At 63.8% G+C, this 24,001-nt stretch overlaps 1 protein-coding gene across 1 annotated transcript; it reads left to right on the top strand.

Annotated features, from left to right (window-relative positions):
- Window positions 1–477: 477 nt before the first annotated feature.
- Window positions 478–17,064, top strand: KCNK3 (potassium two pore domain channel subfamily K member 3). Its single transcript, XM_068936682.1, has 2 exons — window positions 478–797; window positions 15,811–17,064. Exons 1-2 carry the CDS (start codon window positions 515–517, stop codon window positions 16,719–16,721), a joined length of 1,194 nt encoding a protein of 397 aa, XP_068792783.1. The 5' UTR covers window positions 478–514; the 3' UTR covers window positions 16,722–17,064.
- Window positions 17,065–24,001: the final 6,937 nt, after the last annotated feature.

The raw sequence follows: 24,001 nt of genomic DNA on the forward strand, positions 1-24,001 counted from the left end.
CAGTACCAGTGCAGATGCAGGTGAGGATATGCATACGTGGAGGTGCCGGTGCAGGCGAGGATGTCGGTGCCGGTGCCGGTACGGGTGTAGATGCAGGTGAGGGCATGCATATGTGGAGGTGCCGGTGCAGGCGGGGGTGCCGGTGCCAGTACCGGTGCAGATGCAGGTGGGGGGGGGGGGCGGCATCCGTGGAGGTGCTGGTACGGGCCGGGGTGCCGGTGCCGGTGCAGGCGGTGGGTGCGGATGCCGCTACCGGTGCGGTAGCGGCGCCGTCGCGTGGCGGCAGTCGATGCGGACCGGACCGGGGCGGGCCGGACCGGGGGCGGGGCAGGCGGTGGTGCTGAAGGACAGCTCCGCCCCCGCCGCCGCCGCCGCCGCCCGCCCCCGCCGCCGCCGCCGCCGCCGCCGCCGCCGCTGCCGCTGCTACCGCCGCCGCCGCCGCCGCCGCCGCCGCCGCCGCCATGCCCCAGACGGCGCCCGCCGCCGCCGCCGCCGCCGCCGCCGGCCGCGCACCATGAAGCGGCAGAACGTGCGGACGCTGGCGCTCATCATGTGCACCTTCACCTACCTGCTGGTGGGCGCCGCCGTCTTCGACGCGCTCGAGTCCGAGGAGGAGACGGCGGAGCGGCGGCGGCTGGAGGCGAAGCGCCTCGAGCTCAAGAGCAAGTACAACCTCAGCGCCGAGAGCTACCGCGAGCTCGAGTGGGTCGTGCTCAAGCTCAAGCCGCACAAGGCCGGCGTGCAGTGGAAATTCGCCGGCTCCTTCTACTTCGCCATCACCGTCATCACCACCATAGGTACCGGCTGCCCGCCGCCACGCCGCGACACCCCCGCCGCTGCTCCCCGCACCCCTTGCTCCGGCTGTGCCCAGAGCTCCCAGCCCCGCGGCACCGGCTCCGCTCCCCCCCGGACCCCCCGCCCCGGCTGTGCCCAGAGCTCCCAGCCCCGCGGCACCGGCTCCGCTCCCCCCCGGACCCCCCGCCCCGGCTGTGCCCAGAGCTCCCAGCCCCGCGGCACCGGCTCCGCTCCCCCCCGGACCCCCTGCCCCGGCTGTGCCCAGAGCTCCCAGCCCCGCGGCATCGGGGCTCCGGTGTCCCCCGGATCCCCGCTCCGGCTGTGCCCAGAGCTCCCAGCCCCGCGGCATCGGGGCTCCGGTGTCCCCCGGATCCCCCACCCCGGCTGTGCCCAGAGCTCCCAGCCCCGCGGCATCGGGGCTCCGGTGTCCCCCGGATCCCCCACCCCGGCTGTGCCCAGAGCTCCCAGCCCCGCGGCATCGGGGCTCCGGTGTCCCCCGGACCCCCTGCCCCGGCTGTGCCCAGAGCTCCCAGCCCCGCGGCACCGGCTCCGCTCCCCCCCGGACCCCCCACCCCGGCTGTGCCCAGAGCTCCCAGCCCCGCGGCACCGGCTCCGCTCCCCCCCGGACCCCCCGCCCCGGCTGTGCCCAGAGCTCCCAGCCCCGCGGCACCGGCTCCGCTGTCCCCCGGATCCCCGCTCCGGCTGTGCCCAGAGCTCCCATCCCCGCGGCATCGGGGCTCCGGTGTCCCCCGGATCCCCCACCCCGGCTGTGCCCAGAGCTCCCAGCCCCGCGGCATCGGGGCTCCGGTGTCCCCCGGACCCCCTGCCCCGGCTGTGCCCAGAGCTCCCAGCCCCGCGGCATCGGGGCTCCGGTGTCCCCCGGACCCCCCACCCCGGCTGTGCCCAGAGCTCCCAGCCCCGCGGCACCGGCTCCGCTCCCCCCCGGACCCCCCACCCCGGCTGTGCCCAGAGCTCCCAGCCCCGCGGCACCGGCTCCGCTCCCCCCCGGACCCCCCGCCCCGGCTGTGCCCAGAGCTCCCAGCCCCGCGGCACCGGCTCCGCTGTCCCCCGGATCCCCGCTCCGGCTGTGCCCAGAGCTCCCATCCCCGCGGCATCGGGGCTCCGGTGTCCCCCGGATCCCCCACCCCGGCTGTGCCCAGAGCTCCCAGCCCCGCGGCATCGGGGCTCCGGTGTCCCCCGGACCCCCTGCCCCGGCTGTGCCCAGAGCTCCCAGCCCCGCGGCATCGGGGCTCCGGTGTCCCCCGGACCCCCCACCCCGGCTGTGCCCAGAGCTCCCAGCCCCGCGGCACCGGCTCCGCTCCCCCCCGGACCCCCCACCCCGGCTGTGCCCAGAGCTCCCAGCCCCGCGGCACCGGCTCCGCTCCCCCCCGGACCCCCCACCCCGGCTGTGCCCAGAGCTCCCAGCCCCGCGGCACCGGCTCCGCTCCCCCCCGGACCCCCTGCCCCGGCTGTGCCCAGAGCTCCCAGCCCCGCGGCACCGGCTCCGCTGTCCCCCGGATCCCCGCTCCGGCTGTGCCCAGAGCTCCCATCCCCGCGGCGTCGGGGCTACCCGCCCGCCAGGTTCCCCTGCCCCCGGGAAACTCTGCTCGACCCTCCGGAAAGCCCCCAGTTCGGCGGTTTCGGGGCTACTTGCCGACTCGGCTGCGCTGTCCCCAGAAATCCCCCGCCCCGACCCTCCCCGCAGCTCCCATCCCCGCGGCACCAGGGCTACCAGCCCGGCTGGCTCCCCTGCCACTGGGAACCCCCTATCCGGACCTCCACCCATCCCCGCGGCATCGGGACTACCCGCCTGGCCAGCTCTCCCGCCACCGGGAAGCCCCTCTCCGGACCTCCGCCCATCCCCGCGGCATCGGGGGATCCCCGCTGGCCGGGCTCCCTCGTCCTCGGGCTTACCCTCCGTGCCCATCCCCGTGGTCTCTGGTCTCTCCGACATCCCGGGCCCCCTAGTCACGGCTCACCCCGCCGCTCCTGTCCCTGCAGCCCCGGGCTCCCCGCCCCCACGGCCCCAGGGTCTCTCCCAGCTCCCCCTCCACAGCCTCCCCACCCCAAATCCCCCTTTCACAGCCGAGGGGGTGACAGCACCCTCGGGCCAGGGGGGTCGGACCCTTGTCTGGGGCAGGGCGAGAGCCTGCAGTGGGACATGTCCATCGGTGACGGTGCGACAGCCAGGGAGGGGACCGGGGGGACACACTGTGTCCCCTCACGCTGTGCCCCCCTCCACGGCAGCTCCTGTCCCTGTAACGGAGACCCCACTGGTGAGACCGGCCCAACGTGGGGGCCGGGGACATCTCCTGCCCTGGTGTCCCTTCCCCGTTGTTCAGCTGGTTTTGGGGGACTGGCCCCCCCTCCCGGGAGGGGAGGAAGTGGAGGAAGGTCCCCTGGGGACAAGGCTCCCCGGCAAATCCTTCCCTTCCCTTTCTGGGGGGGGGGTGCCAGGGGGGGTCCCCTGGAGGGAGAGGAAGTTGTGCCGGGGGTGCACAAGCAGAGCTGTGTTGTGCCGGGGGTGCACAAGTAGAGCCGGGGTTGCTGGGGGTGCACAAGCGGAGCCCTGTTGTGCCGGGGGTGCACAAGCACAATGCTGTTGTGCTGGGGGTGCACAAGCAGAGCCGGGGTTGCTGTGGGTGCACAAGTGGAGCCCTGTTGTGCCAGGGGTGCACAAGCGGAGCCGAGGTTGTGCCGGGGGTGCACAAGTGCAGCCCTGTTGTGCCAGGGGTGCACAAGCAGAGCCGGGGTTGTGCCGGGGGTGCACAAGTGCAGCCCTGTTGTGCTGGGGGTGCACAAGCAGAGCCGGGGTTGCTGGGGGTGCACAAGCGGAGCCGAGGTTGTGCCGGGGGTGCACAAGTGCAGCCCTGTTGTGCTGGGGGTGCACAAGCAGAGCTGGGGTTGCTGTGGGTGCACAAGCGGAGCCCTGTTGTGCCAGGGGTGCACAAGCAGAGCCGGGGTTGTGCCGGGGGCGCACAAGTGCAGCCCTGTTGTGCCAGTGGTGCACCAGCACAACCCTGTTGTGCCGAGCGCAGGAACACCGCCGCAGGCATCCTGACCACGGGGCCGACGGCCCTGGCAGGGTCGGGAGGCGACGGCAGCCGGGCCACTGGGGGAAACCGCTGCGAAAGGCTTTGGAAGCTGGGACGAGCAGCTTAACGTTTGCCACGGGCGGCAAGGGGGCTGAGCCCCGACGCCAAGCGTGACGCCCCACAGAGCATCCCACCAGCCACCCCCCCTCTTCCCGGGCTGGGGCGGCAGGTTGCAGCCGGAGCGCTCGCCGGCGGCAGGAGCTCGGAGTCGGAAAATGTGCGTTCGGCCACCGCGGAGCGGAAGGGGACAGGCGGGGGGAGTCCGCCCGCCTGCCGGTGTTACTGCTCGGCGGCGCTCAAGCCCTTCTCTCGCAGCGGTTTCGACCGTCCCGCGACGTCTCAGAGCGCCTGATGGGCGCACGAAGACGTGCGCCCGCAGCTCCTAGGCTTGCTTTCATCAAATGCTGGGAACGTCTAGGGGAGACGTTAGCGTCCTTAGAAAGGGGGTTTCTGAAACAGGCCGGTTTCTGAGAGCCGTGCAAGCGAAATCGCCCAAAGCCACAAACTCCCGTCAGCGACGAGGGGGAAGAAAAAAAAAAATCCCGTTTTTACCACGGCGCGGTCTTTCCTGCTCCCGCTCGCACCGGCGTTGCCTTGCTTCTCGTGGCCCGAGGGGCACCAGGGCTCCCTCGAGACGGTCTGCGGCGGCCGTCACCCCGGCATCGCTCCGCACTCGGGAGGGAGCGGGGGGGGGACGCCTGGGTGCCGGCACTGCTCAAGGCCGGGCTCTCTACACCGAGGCCAGCTTTAAAGCTGGAAGGGGCGAAAGCGCCGAGGTCAGCGAGTGCCATTCGGCAAGTTTTTCTTCTGTTCTGTTGTTTGGGTTGTTGGGGGGGTTTTTTTCCCCCAAGACCGGGAAAAGAGCCGACAGGCGACGCACGCTGAGGCTGCCAGCGCTGCTCGGGAGGTCCCACCGAGCCCTGCTTGCCGCAAGGTGCTCCCTGGCCCCGCTTTCCTGGCTGTTTCGGGGGTAAAATCGCCAGCGAGGACACGGCCTCAATGCAGCGCCGATGCGAGAGCGGGAGCTGGGGTGGCTGCATCCGGAGCGGAAAGAGATCCCGAAATGCAGAGCAGGTCCGGGTCCCGGTGGCTTTAGCTTGACACCGGAGAGGAGGGAGCCAGCGGTGACAAGGAGGCTGCAAATCTCATCCCGGCCCTCATCCTTGCCGGGTCATCAGAGGATGCTCACGTCCTCCAGGGCTGCAAAGACCACCGAGGCGCTGGGTACCGATACCCCGAGCAGCCCTGCGGCTCCCCTGTCTGCAGCCCAGCACCCCCCCCCTCCAGCCCCGCGTGCCCTTCGTCGCCATTGCTCTTCCTCTCCAGCATCTCTTCCCCGCCGCGGGCCAGAAGCTCGGCGGGCAGCCGGCGGCCAAGCTGCCAGGTCCGGACTGAACCCAAGCCAGCGATGAATAATGCACTCCGTGCTTTGTGCCCTGGTGCTATTTTCATCCCTGATTCAATTTTGTTTCCCCCGCTCCTGAGCGGCTCGTGCGGCCCCGGGGAAGGGACATCGAGGGGGGCTGCGGGCAAGGGGACAGCGATGGGCTTCGAGATGGGAGGTAGCAGCAACCACCTGCCTCGGGGGAGGCAGCTTCAGGTGCAGGGAGAGGAGCCTGCTGCGGGGGACGGGGAGCTGCTCTCACTGCCAGTGAGGAGCCGGTCAGGGCAGTGTCAGGCCCAGCTGGCTGCGGTGAAGCTGGTCAGGGGAGATGATGGCCAGGAATGGAGCACCTGGGCTCTCCGGGCTCCTGGGACCCTTTTTGGTCTCATTCTGCGCTAGCTGTGCCTACTGTGACCAATCAGTGGTGGCAATGAGGGCAAGCACCCATAAACATGCCTTTGGTAGGCTTCAGAGTTAACATGCTGGAGGGAAAAAAATTGCAGCAGTCTCTCTCAGACGCTACAGCAGGGCTACTCACGCCACCCCTGTGGCTTGTTGGGCCGGTCCGGTCACTGAAATCGCTGCTGCTGGAGTGCCGGGATAGCCCAGCCCCGCACGAGCCACCACAGTCGGGTACGGGCAGGAGCTGGGATGCAGCAAGGGCCGCCGGACCCCAGGGCTATTGATTTCATGCTTGCGGCAGGGAGGAGGATCCAGCCCGCAGGCGGCGCGGGCTCTCACGCAGGGTGGGCAAACAGCCCAAAACCACCGGCCCGAGACGGGGTTTTGCCCGCTGCTGGGACAAGGGAGCATGTTGCAACAGCTGGTCGGTCTCGGCACCTCGGGAAGGGGGCTCTGAGCGCTCCTGGTTTGGAGGACTTAGTTCCCCCTCCCATAGGGCTGGATGTCTTGGGGCCCTCGCTGAGCATAGGGCTGTGCTCTGGCCCCAGAGGACGTCCCAGCAGCACGTCACCGGCGCGTCGCCAGCCTGTCGCTGGCCGGTGTTCCCACTGCCCGGCCGGGAGCCAGGATGGGAATCCCGGGGCCGTGGAGACTCCGGCACCGCAGGGTTTGGAGAGGGATAGGGGAGAGCAGGACAGCTTTCCTTCCCTCTCCGGTTAGACATAAGGCCGCCCCCGGCCACCTTTGCCTGTGGTATCCTGGGATTAATCTAGGGTGTTCACTCTGAAACCTAATGAGGGCATCTCTGTGGGATGTTCACCAGCAGCACCACTGCAGCTGCTCCCTTTCGCAGGGAACATCCCGACCGTATCCCAAGGGCCGAGAGCGAGTTTCCAACCTCTCTCACACGCTACGAGCTCTGGGCCGCGTGCCTGCAGCGCTCGGGACCCCCTCCACGGCATGCCCCTCCGCAGCGTGCTCCGGAGGGATAGCCTGGGCGATCCCCGCTCCAGCCCCGCTCCCACCCTCTCGTTTCTCCCTCCTCCCCCGCCGCCCAGGCTATAACATGTCTCCTCTCCATCCCGGAGAGATAACAGCAATGAATAACTGTGTCTTCCCTGCCTCCTCCCCGCCTGGCCTCTCCCAGCTGATGCCTCAATTAAACTCCAGCGAAAGCCTGACTCAGAGCAAGGCACAAACAGCATTTGCCGGAGGGGAGATGCTCGGAGGCCAGGGCCATTTTTTGCCCCGGGGGCCCGGTGCAAAGGAATCAGCGAGAAGCTCATTTCTTTCTTTCCCGGGCCTGGCGTTGCCGGGAGCGGGGCCGGTGCCGGAGGCTGGAGCCGCGCTGGAGCCATGGGAGCGCCTGCTCCTCCCGCGCCGTGATTTATGAGCCGCCTTCACTATTCGTGGGGCAGCTTTCGGGCCGAAGCGGCTGCGGGGGCCGGAGGGTTTCTGGCAGGCGTCGCCACCTCGAATAAATCACGGCGGGAAGGGTTGTGGGGACGGGGGGGGAGACGAGGGGGACCAGTCACATTGGGGATGGCGCTGTGCCCGTGCCGAGGGGCTGGGGAGATTCTCCGGTGTCTATTAAGGGCTGAGCCCCCCCCCCCCCCCTTCCTCGTACCAGCTGCGGCCACCAGTGAGCGGCCACCTTGACCCACTCTCTCCTTGGCCGCGAGAGTTGCAGGGACATCGCAGAGGCCTCCTGGCCCCTGCTGAGCTCAGCGGATGCTGGCCAGAGGCTACAGGAGTTTTTCTGGATAATTTTTCAGGGGGAAAGCGGTCCCACCGGTAGGAAGCACTCGGAGCGATGCACCTCAGTGCATAAATTTTGGAGAACGTCCCCGTTTTAGGTAAAAGAGGAGCGGTGAGCGCCTCCCAGCCAGCTGCCAGGAGAACGCGCCGGAGCGGGCACGGCGCCGCGGCCGGCGGCACCCTCAGCAGCCTTGCGGTGAGGACATCGAGAGCTAGTCCCTCTGTCCGACCAAAAAAGCAGGGCAGGAGCTGACTGCGGCGAGGCTGTAGCCCCCCCGGGAAGACGCTAGGCGAGCTCGCAGGCCTCCGCGTCCGCACCCAGGAGGAGGGAGGAGCAGGGCAGCCTGCAAGGGGCCTCAGGCAGCTGAGCACAGCCTGAGACAGGGCCTTTCCAGCACCTCCACGGGGTCCAGAGCCCTATGCACGTGTAGGAAACAAGCCCCTGGCCCGGGTGATATTTTTTTGGCATGGGAAGCGAGGGGACCTGCTGCCCATCGTAGGAAGAGAGCCATGCTGGGCTTGCAAAAAGTGTGCTGGTGGGTGCTGCACACTGGGGTGGGTGCATTAACGGGGTGCAGTGATGTTCCCGGGGTGCAGGCACTAACGCAGTGCGTTCACGCTCCCGCGGCTTCCGACAGGAATGAAAGGGGGTTTAAGTATCCGAAATAAGAGACCGTCCCACAGCAGCCAGCCTTCTCCGTCCATCCCGTCTCCTGCCAGCCAGGGGGGCACCGGGAGCCCACGGAGCCGGCGGGAGCGAGGGGGAGAGGCCCCCGGGCAGGAGGAGGGGAAGGGATGGAGGCGGCCGAGCTGGAAGGAGCCCGGAGCAGCCGGTCTGGCGGCGTCCCAAGGCGGAGCGCGAAATCGCCGCTTTCTTGTCGGCGCAAACACGGCCGTTGGCCGGCGTGCGGATTTTCCATGACACCATCCACCCTGGCGCGCGCTCGGCCCCCCGCTAGGGAAAGGCTCGGCCGCGCCGCAGGCGGGGGAGCAGCTCCCGTGGCGGAGCCGGACGGAGATGCTCTCCCGCCCTGGGGCAGAGCCGCGGGCAGGGGGGCAGCAGCTTTGCTCCCCCCACAAGCCTGGTCTGTGCTCTGTCCCCTCTCCCTTGAGCCTCCCTTCTGCATGCAAGCGGGGGGGGAGAGGGGAGTTAGAGGTCTCCCTCCTCCATCCTCCCTCCCTGGCACATCCCGCGGGACACTCTGAGCCCCCCGGGGTGCTCGGGTGGGACAAGCCTGGCAGGGCAAAGGGGGTCACGGTGACACTGGGACTGGTGGTGGGTCGGGCTGTGTGTGCCTGCTGCTGTCCGCGAGGGATGGTGGGGGGAAGCGACAGGGGAAGAGGAAGGGACCAAGGAAGTTGGTGTCTCTGAGATGAGCAGCTATCGAGGGATGGACGCAATGAGCCCTCCTGTCCCTCCTGCCGGGGCTCTCGGCAATCTGCTGCTTACCAGGGCCAGGCTGGGGCATGGCGCAAGCAGAGCACGGCTGCATTTTCAGGTAGTAGGAGTCACAAGAGAAAAGGAGAGATGGATGAATGTGAGGATGGATGGATGGATGGATGGGTGTGTAGAGATGGATGTGAGGACAGACACAGAAAGACGTGGCTGAGGAGAGGTGAGTGGGAAGATGGGCAGAGATCTGTGTCAGGATGGATGGAGACATGCATGGATGGAGGCATGCATGATGCATGGATGGAGGCATGCATGGATGGGTGCAGACATGCACAGATGCATGGAGGCATGCATGGATGGATGGAGGCATGCACAGATGCATGGATGGAGGCATGCACAGATGCATGGATGGAGGCATGCATTATGCATGGATGGAGGCATGCATGGATGGATGGAGGCATGCATGGATGGGTGCAGACATGCACAGATGCATGGAGGCATGCATGGATGGATGGAGGCATGCACGGATGGATGGAGGCATGCATGCATGGGTGGAGACATGCATGGATGAATGGAGGCAGGCATGCATGAATGGAGGCATGCATGGATGGATGGTGACGTGCATGGATGGATGCAGACATGCACAGAAGGATGGAGGCATGCATGGATGGATGGAGGCATGCACAGATGGATGGAGACATGCATGGATGGATGGAGGCATGCACGGATGGATGGAGGCATGCACAGATGGGTGGAGGCATGCATGCATGCAGGGACAGGTGCATGGCGGCATAGTAGTGTGTGAGGATGATGGATGGCTGGTTGGATGGATGAATGGATGCCTGCTTAGATAGATGGACAGATGGATAGATAGCTGTCTGTGAGGTGGGATGGATGGGTGGATGGGTGGATGGGTGGATGGAGAAGGACACATGTGGGAGCATGCATGGGTGAATGGACACAGATGAGACATGCTCATATTCCACAAGCACCTGTGAGAGCTGCCCAGGTAGGGCCGCGCTCTGCAGCCAAGGAAGACATGACTTTGCACAGCACCAAGTGTGCCTTGCTCATGCATCCACTGGGCACCCTGGTGCTAGAGATGCCGACCCCATAGGTTTGACATGAACCTCACAACCCCTGCCCACCTCCTCCTGCTGGTGCACGCATGCTCCAGCATCCCTGGGCTCTAGGCATGCACACCTGGCCCCGGTGAAGGCAGGTGGCCATCACTCCTGCCTACACTTATCGGGGCAGCATCGAGGCTGGGGATGAGTCGCAGCCCAAGAGACCAGCCCCAGCTGGGGCACCATGCTGCCCCGGAGCCGAGGGCCTGCTCCCGTGCCTGGTGCAGAGCTGGGAAAAGCGCCCCGGCCGGGGGGCAGACCCCAGCAGCATGCCGCGCGGTGACAGATGTGCGTCCCTTTGTGCCAGGCTCCCAGGGCTGTGTTTGCTCAGGGGGGGGCTGAGCGGCGCTTGTGCCGGTGCCACATGCCGCCTTTCCCAGCCGCTATCTGCCGGCGTGTTTGCTCAGCCTTGCAAAGCCGGGGCGTTTCCCGGAGGGGCGCAGCCTGCTCTCCGAGGGGGTGCTGCCGGCCCCGTGCCGGGGCGAGACGGATGCCCAGCTGTGTCGTATATACCTGCCCGCGCCGTGCAAACCCCCTGCTCCGCGTTGCCCCCGGCCCCGCCGGCAGCGATGGGGTCGGACCCCCTGCGCCAGCCCTGGGGGACAGCCGAGGTCTCCTCACTGAGTCCTGACACTGCTTAATTCACGGGTCTAGACGCAGCCCGTGTTTCTCTTGGCCATGGTCAGTGGAGAGAGCTTGGCACTGCCAGCGCGGTTTGTAACTTGGCTGAGCTCACGCCACTGACGCAGGGGGACACTTGGGGAAACAAGCTCCCTTTAAACCTTTCGATGCGATATTGGCCGTTCTTGGAAGCAACGGGGATGGGTGGGAGCCGGCCTCGGGCTCAGCCCGCTGAGGCCTTTCTGGAGGGCTGGCGCTTGTCGGAGGAGGATGCTGCAGCCACGGACACCCACCCACCCACTTTCTCTGTCTTCAGGGATCGTGGCCCTCCTGCCCCAGCCTGCACGGCTGCTCGGATGTGTCCTGGCCAACAGCCCTGGCTCGCTGGTTGTCAGCCCTTGCTTGTACTCAGCGCCTGCCTGTCCTGCAGCACTTTAATGGGGTGGGGAGCTTGTTTCCTGGCCACTTCATCCCCTGCCCCGTCTCCCAGTAGTTGTTGTCCTCTGGGATTCACCATGCTCTGGCTCCCTGCATCCCCACACCCATTTCTGCATCCCCCATACCCTGCCCTGCCTCCCTGCATCCCTGCATCCCCACACCCTGTATCCCTGCATCGCTGCATCCCTGCATCCTCATATCCTGCCCTGCATCCCTGCAACCCTACACCCTGCCCTGCATCCCAGCATCTCTGCATCCCTGCATCCCTGTATCCCCATATCCTGCCCCACCTTTCTGCATCCCTTCATCCCTGCATCCCCACACCCTGCCCTGTACCCCTGCATCCCTGCTTTCTCACCCTCTGCCCTGCATCCCCACACTCTGCCCTGCCTCCCTGCACCCCAAGGGCCCTGGTCTGTGACTCTCTGCCTTCCCAGCCCTTTTCCCTGCCCATCTTTTCAGTAACTTGCCTCTGAGACGTTTCCACCATCCTCCCACCCCCAGGGAAGCGACACCCTCCGAGGCTTTGCTGACAGCAACCCTGCAGGCCCCTTCTGGCTGTGCGGAGACAGCTGCCCCACTAATCCCGGCCATCCATCGCGCCCGACAGCCGGGGATTTACTGCAGGCCAGGAGCCAGCTGCGACATGCACCTGCTGCCGGGGAATAGCAGGCAGATCCACCCCGGTTCCTCTGCAGCCCTAAAAAGGAGACGAGCCGGCCGCGTTCCTCGGGGACATATCATATATTCCCGCGGGGGACGCATGCTGTGCTCCGTGCCGGCTTGCAGCGCCCGCGGAGGCAGGCAGGGAGGGAGCCCGGAGCACCGGATTGTGGCTGTCCCGGACGCCCTGCAGGCGCCGGAAACTCTGACCACGTCTGGTGTCTTTGGAAGCGGTCAACGCCGCGGGCCACCCTGCGGCACCTCTCTTTCGGTGCTCCGAGAGCCCCGGACACCCTCTACCTCCTCCGCGCGGGAGGCCTGGGGGTGCCGGGACAGAGGGAGGGAGGCGACAGAGCAGAGCAGGGATGCTGAGCGTGTTTTGCAAGGGTGGCCAGGGAAAAGGGCGATGGAGCAGGCCCTGGCCGGCCGGGGGAATGCCGGGAAGGGAGCCCAGCGTGGGAAGGAGGCAGCAAGGAGAGAAACGCAGGGGTCAAGGGTCCCGGGGCAAAGAAAGCACGAGAAGCTCTTGCAGGGAGCACGAGAGCGAGCATCCCCCGGGGAGACCAGGCCGGTCAAAGGAGCCGCGAGCCCGGAGCGGGCTGGGGGGCGAGGTGAGACACGGCAATAAATCAGGCATATTTATTTGATGGGGCCGCGGGGAAAGCAGAGCTGCTGTTGCACTTGGCAGCGGCGGAGACTTTGTCACATTCCCAGGAACTTCCCAGAAGTTCGCGCAGGTCCCCGGGGGACTCGACCGGCCCGCGAACAGGGGCTAACGCGCCCGCGTTGCCGCTGCATGCGTTTGCAACCGCTGCCTGCTTCTCATTAAAGTGCAGGTGCAGGAGGGGTTCGGCTCCCCGGTGCTGGAGGGGTCGACGGGAATTTCGTATCCATGCGACCTTCACCCTGTCCCAACGGGGGTTTGCAATCAGGCAGCGCAGGCTGACGCTGTTGGTGGGGGGCGGCTGGCCGACTGACGGGCGCACGTACAGGCGGCGAAAGCGCCAGCTCCTCTCCCCAGGGAAATAGGGCTAAATAAAGCCCGGGGGCTCAGATCCTGAAATCCTGGCCTCAATGCACCAGTTCCCTGGAGCAGGTTCGCAGTGCCAGGATGGAGCTGAGCCCTAGCACCTCCCGGGGAAGCGAGATGTGACCCGGCTTTGCAATGCACCGTCCGGCTCTGCTCCTGGACCCGACACAGCGCAGTAGCACCCCGGCTCCGGGAAAAGCCTGCCTATGGGGCGTCCTCAGGAAAAGGGATGCTGGCAGCCGCCTCGGAGTCAGGCTTTGGGATCCGGGCATGTACCAGCTCCAGGTCATGGCATCCCGTTGGAGAAACCCGGAGTGGTGCTGCAATGGGCCTGCTGCTGCTCTTTTAGCCCGGGGCGGGGGGCTGGGAGGACAGAGGCATTTGAGGCTGCACCCGAAGATTTTGCAGGTGCAACCACGCTCTCTGCAGCATGAGCGGCCCCGGGGTTCGGTGGCTCCGGCAGGCGGGAAAGGTCGCGCCAGCTCCTCGGAGGCGGTTTGGACGGAGATCTGACAACTCGACTTTTCGCCTCGCTCCGGCACTGCTTAATCCTTGGCCTCTCGGAGGCTGCCAGCACGGATGACAGTGAGAAATGCTCCCTGCCTCCGCAGAGCAAGGATTAAACAAAGCCGGGACAGAGCGATTTTCCCTCTGGCGTTCCCGCGGAGGGAGGACGGCCTGGCGGTGAGGGGTAAAAAGCTGCCACGCTCGGTCCTGGAGCAATACGACAGCAAGCCCCGGCATCTCGCAGCCTCCTGGCAGCTGCAGCACGCTGCGCGCCTGCGGGTGCAACGCCCCCATGCACCCAGGCATGGGCACACCGAGCCCTTGGGGTGCCAGCTAAATCCCTTCAGGGCCATGCGTAGTGCTGGGCATGCCAGAATAAAGGGAATTAGAAATTTCCTTGGCAAACCCAGCCTTCCAGCTGAGTTTGCCCACCCGGCAGTTGCAGCTACCGAACCGAGAGGGCTGCAAAGCCCTTCGCGGGGCAGAGGAGCGCCACGTGCCACCGGGCTTTCTGCATTGCTCTTCCAGGAGCTGCTCCCAGACCGGGTTGGCTTTCACAGCGTTACTGGCAGTGAAGAAAAGGCCAACGGAGACCTCGAGTTAGATGGGGCAGGGAGGGGGATTATACAGGGGGAAAAAAAGAAAAAAAAAAGCAGCGAGGAGGAAAGAGAGATGCTAAATTACTCGCTGTCCTCATCTGTTGATAATCACATCACGTCAGCATGTTTTTCACACGTAGGTGCACGACCGCTTAATCTTTTACGCAGAACATATTTTTGGAGGTATTTAATAATTGACGAGCACGGCACTATAAATACAATGCATGAAGTGAGGCCGGCAGCGCATCTCCAGGGCAGTTTGGCTGGACCCCGGCTGGAGCAGAGCCTCCCCCCCTGCCCCACTGCAATAAGCGCATTGCTCCCACGGCCGCGCCAGGGGCTGCGGGCAGCTTACGCTCCCACCCTGCCGGCTCCCGCCAGCCCCCGGCCAGCTGGCTCGGGGGCGTTTGAGGTAAAGCTGCCTCCATTCCTCGCCCTGGCGCTGCTCAACGCGGTGCACGGGGCTTCGGGATCTGCTGCAAGGCAGAGAGGGAAGGAAGGAGAGGGGAAAGGCAGAGGGGGACGGCAGCTGCCCGGCAGAGAGGGCACCTTTGGGGAGCACTGGACACCTGGGGTCGCTCCCCTTCCTGGCGAGAGGGCTGGAGCGGGACCTGAAGGACCATCCAACCTGATGGTTATAGCCCTCTCCCAGCAGCAGGGAGGTGTGGGCTCACCAGCTGGGAAGAGGGCTGGAGTAGGACCTGAAGGACCATCCAACCTGATGGTTACAGCCTTCTCCCGGCAGCTGGGAGGTGTGGGCTCACCTGGCCTTGAGCAGGAAGAGGATCCCCTACCCTGCCATCCTCTCCTAAAGCCAGATGTCACCTCATTAGGCGGCTTTGGACAACAGCCCTTCGTTACTTGTGTTCTCCTTCCAAGTGAAATGGGTCTCTCTGAGCTGAGCTTTGTGGTGTGAGTTAAACAAAAACCATTATATCTTTCCCCCCTCTTTGTGCATATCAGCAGAAAGCCAGATAAACCCTGCAACACTTGGGTCTTGGTCCAATCTCACCTCCAAAAACACTCTCAGGGTCCTCCAGGTCATGCCAATATGGAGCCAAGGGCAGGATGTCAAGGGAGCGTCCTGCTGCCTGCCCTGGCTCTGGTACCCAGTGCAGCATGCAGAGGGTGCTGGAGCTGGAGAGGGGCCAGGACGGGCGCTGGGGTGTGCGCAGGGGCTTGCAGGATACCGGAGCACCCAACTGGGGAGGCAGCTGCAGATTTCCACAGTCTCAGCTGCTTCTTCTCTGCTTCAACCCCCTGGCTTGCATCAGAAGCAAATAATCTGGCAGTGCAAAGAAAGAATAAGTCCCCTTTGCAACGAGTTTTGCGCAGGAAGGAGATTAATTAAAATCCAGATGGCCCTGGGGCTGGGTCTCTGGCGCATGCTCCATCTACCTGCCCTTGGTGGCTGGTGGCAGGGAAGCAACGGCTCATTACCCAGAGGCAGCCCAGGGAGCACGGTAGAGGCGGCCCCAGCCCCCCCGGCTCCTCTCGCCGCCAGCCGAGGGCTTTCCGTGTTTGTCTCTTCCTTCTCTCCCCCCTCCCCTTTATTTTTATTCTGAGGTCCTGTTATCCTCTTAGTCTGAAAAACCATCTGCAATCATTCTTTGCATCTCAGGGGCGAGGGCAGCACGGGTCGGCAGCCGGGTTTGACCGCCGGGGAACTCAGATTGGGGAAGCGATTGGAGAGGAAAAGTGTGAGGGTAGGCCCTCGAGTTAGCAGGCGAGCCTAAAGATAGCAAATACCATCCTGCCAAAAGTGCTCGGAGATCAGTGGATGCTCCAGAAAAAAGTGAATGCTTCCTCCAGGAAAGCTTCCAGTGTTGCCCTCAAAGATCTGGGCAGCTCACTGTCCCTCTCAGGAGCTTGCTCCAAGATGATGCCAGCTCTACACCCTAGGACATGGCTGTATCCAGCTGCCCTCGAGCAGTAGAAAAAGGGAAACATGTTAGGTATGCAATGACCAAGCCAACTCTCTCTGTCTTTGCTCTCCAGGGTACGGTCATGCAGCCCCCAGCACGGACGGCGGGAAGGTCTTCTGCATGGTGTACGCCCTGCTGGGGATCCCCCTCACCCTCGTCATGTTCCAGAGCCTGGGCGAGCGGATCAACACCTTCGTCAAATACCTCCTCCACCGCATCAAGAAGTGCCTTGGCATGAGACGGGCTGAGGTCTCCATGGCCAACATGGTCACCATTGGGTTCTTCTCTTGCATCAGCACCCTGTGCATCGGGGCAGCCGCGTTCTCCTACTATGAGCACTGGAGTTTCTTCCACGCCTATTACTATTGCTTCATCACCCTCACCACCATCGGCTTCGGGGATTACGTGGCCCTGCAGAAGGACGAGGCCCTCCAGAACAAGCCACAATACGTGGCCTTCAGCTTCGTCTACATCCTTACGGGGCTGACGGTCATCGGGGCCTTCCTCAACCTGGTGGTGCTGCGCTTCATGACCATGAATGCCGAGGACGAGAAGCGGGATGCTGAGCACCGGGCACTGCTCACCCGCAACGGGCAGGCCAGCAGCGTCCACACCACGGACACCGCCTCATCCGCCGCGGCGACCGTGGGGGGCAGCGGGGGCGGCAGCGGGGTGGTGGGCGGCGGGGGCAGCGGGTTTCGCAACGTCTACGCGGAGGTGCTCCACTTCCAGTCCATGTGCTCGTGCCTATGGTACAAGAGCCGGGAGAAGCTGCAGTACTCCATCCCCATGATCATCCCCAGGGACCTGTCCACCTCGGACACGTGCGTGGAGCAGAGCCAATCCTCGCCTGGCCGCTACCCAGAGACGCCCTCCAACAGATGCTTCTGCAACACCCAGCGCTCGGCCATCAGCTCCGTCTCCACGGGCCTCCACAGCCTCTCGGCCTTCCAGGGACTCATGAAGCGCCGCAGCTCCGTGTAGCCACCCGCGACCCCTCTCCTTCCCCACACGCCCCCTCGGCCAAGGGGAGGTCACAGCAGGTGGAAACTGTCCTACAACCGGCAAAGCTGGTGGGGGGCAACTGGGCATCTCCGCCGGGGTGCAGGATGTCCACGTACTGCAATGCTGTCGCCTCCTCCTGCTCCCTGAGGCTTTGCTGGTCCTTTCCAGAGCGGGAAGCGGGGGCCGCTGGTTTATTTTATTTTATGTTATTATTTTATCTTATTTTATTTTATTTTATTTTATTTTATTTTGCAAACCACTCCTCAAAATGTGAAACTTGAACCGAAGACCTGGAGAGCGTTTTAACCTGACAGAGAGCCAAGGGGAGGACACGGGGAGGCCCCTGGACAGGGTGGGGGGGGGGTGAGTGGGTGGGGGGGGGGGCCCCGCACCTGCATCTCTCACAGCTGCACCTCGCTGCATTGCACCCGATGCAACCCTGCCCGGCCCCATGAGCCCCATCCTGGCTGCAGCTGCAACCTGCCCCGTGGCCAGGAGGCAGCCGGGAGAAGGGGCTGGGCAGGAAGACGTGACGGCATCGCTGTGAACAGGGTGTGTGATTGTGTATGTATGTGTCTGTGTGTGTGTGTGTGTGTGCGTGCGTGCGTGCAAGGGTGTGCATGCACACCGGAGGCTTTGCAGAGCGAAGGCCTGCTGGTTGTGCACCGTTCAGTGCGCACGTGCGGCTGCTGACCTCGCACATTTCCCACCTCTGCCCCTGCCCCGCAGCGGCTCCGAGGGAGAGGAGGATGTGCAGCTCCGTGCACATCGCAGGGGCAGCGTCGCCCCGGCCGGCCACGGGTGCTGCATCGCTGCACCCGCCGCAGCACCCGCAGCCCCTTCCTCCGTCCTCGGCTCCAGCTCCGGGACATGTTGGGGAAGGTGGCAGAGGAGCCGGGCAGCGAGACCAACCGCATTTGCCGGCGCGGTTTCCGCACCCAGGGAGACGTCGCTCGCAGCACGATTCCTGGCATTGCTCCGGCCGGGAGCGATGACGCGGCCAGGTGAGCGTGGCGCGGAAACCTCCTGGAGGGCATCGGATCAGGGCATTCGCCTCCTCCTCGCCTTTCGCCTGCCTCTTGCTTCTGGCCACGGTGCCGCACCGCCAGCTCCCACCTCCCCATCCGCTCATCCCCGCGCTCCCGGCACGGCCCCGGGGGACGGAGGCGAAGGAGGGACGACGGCTCCCCGGCAGCCAGGGATGTTGCCGAGGAGTCGCGCACGCATCAGCGGGCAAATCAGGCTAAGAGGGGCTTAGACGGAGCTTTTTATATTGCTGGGCGCATGATCCGGCCGCTGTGGCTGAGAAAACAAGCTGCGAGTCACGTAGCCAGCCGTAAACGTCTCCGGTGGCTCGGGCAGGGTCGGGCCAGAGCTCCCGCCGGGCTGCCGAGGTGGGCATCAGCTCCAATATTTTTCTTTTTAACCTTTCTTTTTTTTAAAAAAAAAAACCCTTTTTTTTGGAATGCCAAACCCAGGCTTTTCTCTACCTTTCCCAGTAGAGGCAGCCGGACACCCATAAGCATCCCCAGGAGCAGCAGCGGAGGCGATGGAGAGGGCTGGTGCGCCCGAAAGGCTCCTGGCGTCCTGCGGAGGCGGGCTGGGAATGCAAAGCGATCCCCTTTTCCGCCGTGTTTATGCACGTGAACTCAGCGTTCGCAGGAGCCGGGCATGGCTCTTGCCAGGGAAGCAGGCAGGGAGCAGGCGCTGGGCGCTTCTCGGAGCATCCCTCTGCATCGCCCTCCAGGGCTGCAGCCTGCGCGGAGGGCAGCAAAGAAGGCCTTTTGCCGGGGGGACAACCCGGAGCGTTAAGGGACTTTTTTCCACCCATTCCTCCTCCTCAAAAAAAAAAAAAAATCTGTCGCATCAGTCCCGCTTTGAGCCTGCCCGCTCACCATGTCCCCGCACCGCTGGGGTGGGCAGGGCGCCTGTGCGAGGAGGGGTCCCCGGGAATAACCCTTCCCGGGATACCCCGTGTCCCATGGACGGTGGTGCCGTTCTCCTTCCCCGGCCCGAACCAGGAGCCGCCTTTCCCCGGTGAGGGCGGGCAAGGAAAGCAGCCGGCGAGGGCCGAGGGATTCCCCGGGGAGCCAGCGTGGCAGCGCAGCCGCCGGATGCAAGAAGCAGGCACGTCCTCGGGGTCAACTCCCCTGCGGCCTCCTTGTCCCCAGCAAGGGGCACAGCTAGGGCTGGAGCCTGGAGCTCCTTTTATTTTGCGGAGCAAGAAAGCGGGGAGCAAAGCGCAGCCCTGCCCCAGCCTGCGATGTGCCCCTGGGGCTCCCTCCCGCAGCCAAGGGCAGCAGAGCCAAATCTCCCCGCGCAGCCTGCAGGAAGACAGCCCCATAGCCGCCAGGCCCCGGCACCCAAGAGCACATCTGTAGGGTGCAACATCTGCAAGAGGAGCATCCCCTAAGGGGCCAGGCGGAGCTGGCTTTAGGAGCAGCCCGCGACACCCAGGCGGCGAGGCACCAGCGGCGGGAGGAGTTTCCCGCGCCGAACTGGCGGGGACGGCCGACGGACCGAGCGCAGCCATCCCCAGTGCGGCATTTGTTGCCTCACCTTTTCACGGAAGGAAAAACAATGTGTTTCTAATACTTGATGAGACGTGTACATACTGTTAGATAATCAGAGAGGATATTTATTACAAACGATGCTATAATCATATCTATAGAAATCAATAAATATCTATTGCAAAGGAGTCTCGCGGGAAACGTGTTGATGGCTCCGGGAAATTTCTTTTCGCTCTCAGCATCTTTCTCATCCTTAGACACTGACGGGGAACAAAACTCCCCCCAGCAAAGTTTCTCTGTTTCTCATGCCAAAGTATATTTGTACCGCTGATTTACTTTCATGATAGAGAGAAATAAAGGCTGATTCCAAGCTCGGCGGTGGATTCGGCTCCTTTTTGGGGCGGCGGGGAAGCCGAGGTGCCGGCGCCGGGGCCAAGGGGAGCCCGAAGGCTCTGGGAGCCGAGGCCAGGGGATGTGGGAACGGGCGGGCAGGGGAGCGGAGGGTCCCTGCACCTCGGACCTCCCTGCCCCGGCACCTCCGTGTCCCCACGCCCTCGTGTTTGCTCTTTTATTTACTTTGGGGGCCGGGAAGTGTGAGAATTTCCTAACGGGAAGCACATGCTTGCCCATCTCCGGATTTTTCCCACGGATGAGAGAAAAAGGGATGGGGAAGGAAAGGCTCGGCTTTGAATTCTTCTAGGGCAGCGGCATCGTTTGATGGGTTCATCCCGAGAAGAGGAGGGCCTGGGGCTGCCAGCAAGGTCAGAGCCCCTCAGGGCTCCCCTGGCCCTCTCCTGCCCCACTGTGACCCAGTGGTGCAAGGCTGGAGGGGTCCTGCCGTAGCTTTTCCCACCCCAGGTCTCCCCAGGAGCCTGTGGGAACCCCTGAAATGCAGCAGAGCCGTTTTGCTCCTACCACAGCCCGTAACAGCGTCTTCTCCAGCCTTCGCTCCATAGCCCAGGCTGGAGACCAGCTCGTCCCTTTGCTCAATGCAACAGCCAAGAGATGTTCAACCATTGCAAGTAGCTGTGATCCAGGTACCCATAACCTTCTTCCAGGGGAAACTCACATGGATGGGGGCCTTGAAATGTTTGCAGGGCAAGGAGGTGCACAAACGGCAGAGCCGGAGCCCTGCAACCTTGGGGCGTCTCAGATGGCACCCGCCCGCATGGGCACCTGGGTCCGAAGCTCGTATGAGGCCCAGGCACCTCCACCATCCGGGATGCATGGTGCCCAGCCAACCTGCCGGCAGCATCCCCGGTGCCCTCGGCTCCTCTCCTGCCTTTAAGTGGATAATACACGCTCCATTCAAACCCAGTCAAGAGCAGCCACCTAATCTAATAACGCTAAGCCCCGCGACGAGCCGATCGGTCTTGGCAGCAGCTTACCGCGAGAGCGGCTTATTCGAGGAGAAGCTCAGATGGAGAAAGTACCCATGGGGACGCGGGAACCTTCCTGCTCCCCAGCGGACATGGGCACCAGGGGCTTCCCCATGGTTTAGTCCCTCTGTTGGTCCTCTCATAGCCTGGGGTGGAGCTGTTAACACGGTCGGTTGTGCTCAGGTGCTGTTGCCCTTCACCTGTTTCAGCCTCTCACGCTGCACTTAAGCAGGATCTTGCAGATGCGAGTTTACGGGGGTTCAGAAGCAAGCGGGTAGTTTCACAGAAGAGAGGGGCTCTGGCCCCAGTCCCTGAGACTCCCCTGCGACTCTTCCCCCAGCCCTTGCTGAAGACACGATGCCGAGCTGGCAGGAGCCCTGGTCGGGTCCTGATGGCCTTTCCCAGCGTTGCCCTGGCACTCTGGGCTACCAGCCCTCTCCACGCAGCTGTCAGCCTGCTTGGTGTGGAGACCCACTGGGCCTGACCGAGCGGGAGAAACTGGAGGAAAGCGTCTGATGGGGCAGAGTGCGCTCACGGCGAGCTCACACGCAGTACGGATCTGGGAGGAGTGGTGGAAACCCCAGAAGGCTGTGTGGCTGTTCAGAGGGACCTGGGCAGGCTGGAGAGCTGGGCGGAGAGGAACCTCATGAAGTCCAACAAAGGCCAGTGCAGGGTCCTGCACCTAGGCAGGAATAGCAACACATACCAGGCTGGGGGCTGAGCTGCTGGAAAGCAGCTCTGCAGAGAAGGACCTGGGAGTGCTGGTGGACACCAAGGTGACCATGAGGCAGCAACACGCCCTTGTGGCCAAGAAGGCCAATGGGATCCTGGGGTGTATTAGACAGTGTTGCCAGCAGGTGGAGGGAGGTGATCCTGCCCCTCTCCTCAGCCCTGGTGAGGCCCCACCTGGAGTCCTGTGTCCAGTTCTGGGCTCCCCAGGACAAGAGAGACGTGGAGATACTGGAGCAAGTCCAATGGAGGGCTCCTAAGATGAGGAAGAGCCTGGAGCATCTCTCCTACGAGGAAAGACTGAGGGAGCTGGGCCTGTTCAGCCTGGAGAAGAGAAGACTGAGAGGCGATCTGATCCATGTGTATTGATATCTGAAGGGAGGGTGTCAACAGGATGGCACCAGACTCTTCTTCATAGTCCCCAGCAACAGGACAAGAGGCAACCGGCACAAACTGAACCACAGGAAGTTCCATGTGAACATGAGGAAAAACTTCTTGACTGTGAGGGTAACAGAGCATTGGAACAGGTTGCCCAGAGAGGTAGTGGAGTCTCCATCCTTGGAGATACTCAAAACCCAGGACACAGTCCTGGGCAACATGCTGGAGGTGACCCTACTTGAGCAGTGGGGTTGGACTAGACGATCTCCCGAGGTACCCTCCCACCTCATCGGTTCTGGGTTTCTGGGAAAGAGCTGGTCCCCGGGGGAGCAGCAGGACTGTGGGGGCCGGGAGAGCAGCTGCAGCCGAGGCCGAGCCCATCGGCACCAGCAGCCAGGGCGCTGCGGGCCCCATTCGCGATGGGGAGAGGCGTCTCCTGCACCCAGTGCAGCCCTGGGCGGTCTCATTAGTGCCGCAGCCAGGTGCCTCTCGTTTCATCCTCTGGCCGATGCAACGGCCCCCAAAGCGACAACCCCCAGCACCAAGCAAAGTGTCAACCCTGGGGCAAAGATGCCAGGAGCAAGGCCACCCCTCGTGGTGGCACCTCCGTCCACCTGCTCCAGGGTGGGGGGATTCGTGCTGTAGGTGATGCCGAGGGTCCATCCCCACGTGTCCTTGGGTGTCATGGGATGACACCATGGTGCCGAGGAGAAATCCTGCTCCTGGTCCCTCCTCGCTGGGCTTGGAGGGGGCACCGGGGAAAACAACGCTGGGGTTTTCTTTTAATTAAAAAAAAAAAGGAGAGAGAGAGAGAGAGAGAGAAAGAGAGAGAGAGAGGAAAGCATACCAATCCTGCTCTGGTTTTTAAGGTCATTTTCAGTAAATATGGTTTTAACTTAAAAAAAAAAAAAAGCAAAAGCCTCATTAAATGCCTCTGTTTTCAGTTCTTAGCTTATTAAAAGCTGTAAAAATCTCATCCAGACACTTCTGGGCAGAAAAGTCGCTTTTTTGTTGCAGACCGAAGAGGACCTGACGGTCTCCTGCCACCGTCTCGCGCGTTGCCGCAGCAGAACGCCAGCCCCGACCTGCGTTTCCGCCAGCTGGCCAGGACGCGGGGGCCTTCTCAAGGCTGAAATCTCACGGGCGGCCTCAGCTTTCGCTCGAGGGACGCGGCAGAGGGGCCACCCCGGCCACCGCTCACCGGAGCTGGGAGCCGAAACCCGGTGGATGGGTCTGGGGAGGAGCTGTCGGGGAGGATGGACGAGTGCTGGCGGAGAGTGTTGCACCCGGAACACATGCTCCCAAAGGGGACGGCGGGGGCTCAGCCCGGATCCTGCTCCCAAGCCGGCGTCGGTGGTCCTCAGCCTTTGCGGAGAGACGGCATCACGGTCGCGGAGTCTCCCCGCGTGGGAACCGAAGCACCAGGGGCAAACGCAACGCCCAGGGGTTTTCCCTACTCTCCCACTGCCGCCCGCAGTGTTTAAAAGGGGCAATTTAGAGGAGAAATGTGTTTTCTGAGCCAGATTTGGGGTAAAAATTGTGTGTGAAAGGAAAAACGCCAGTGAGGTGCAATCAGAGATGCTGGGATACAGGGGAAACTGAGGAAGGGCCCCGCAGGCACGCTGCTCCCCAGCAAGCAGCTCAGCTCAGAGCTGGCGCTACAGGAGCCTGGGACAAAACCATTTTATGGCTGGTTTTGCAGCCAGCAGCCAGCAGCAGGTTTTGCAGCTGGCAGCGTTGCAGCTGATTTTGCAGCTGGTAGCGTTGCAGCTGGTTTTGCAGCTGGCAGCGTTGTAGCGGGTTTTGCAGCTGGCAGCATTGCAGCTGATTTTGCAGCTGGCAGTGTTGCAGCTGGTTTTGCAGCCGGCAGCATTGCAGCAGGTTTTGCACCTGCCACTGTTGCAGCTGGTTTTGCAGCTGACAGTGTTGCAGCAGGTTTTGCAGCCGGCAGTATTGCGGCCAGTTTTGCAGCCAGCAGTACTGCAGCAGGTTTTGCAGTGCCGCGCGGAGCCCAGGGACACACCTGCATCCATACCTGAGCGTGTGCGTGTGTGCACGTGTAAATACGCTTCATGCGCACGTGCATGTGCGTGCATAAGATGCCACCGTCCCTGCCCTGCTGGCCTGTCCCTACTCCTCTGCAGTGGCCTGGGGGCACTGGGTGCCTTCCCAGCACCCCATCCCGGGCAGGCGCTTTGGGTGCCCTTCCATGCCCCGCCGCAGCACCCCGTGTGCCCCCTTCCTCCGTGAGCGGGGGCGCTCG

Source organism: Struthio camelus, chromosome 3 (assembly GCF_040807025.1).
Source record: "Struthio camelus isolate bStrCam1 chromosome 3, bStrCam1.hap1, whole genome shotgun sequence".
Taxonomy (NCBI): domain Eukaryota; kingdom Metazoa; phylum Chordata; class Aves; order Struthioniformes; family Struthionidae; genus Struthio; species Struthio camelus.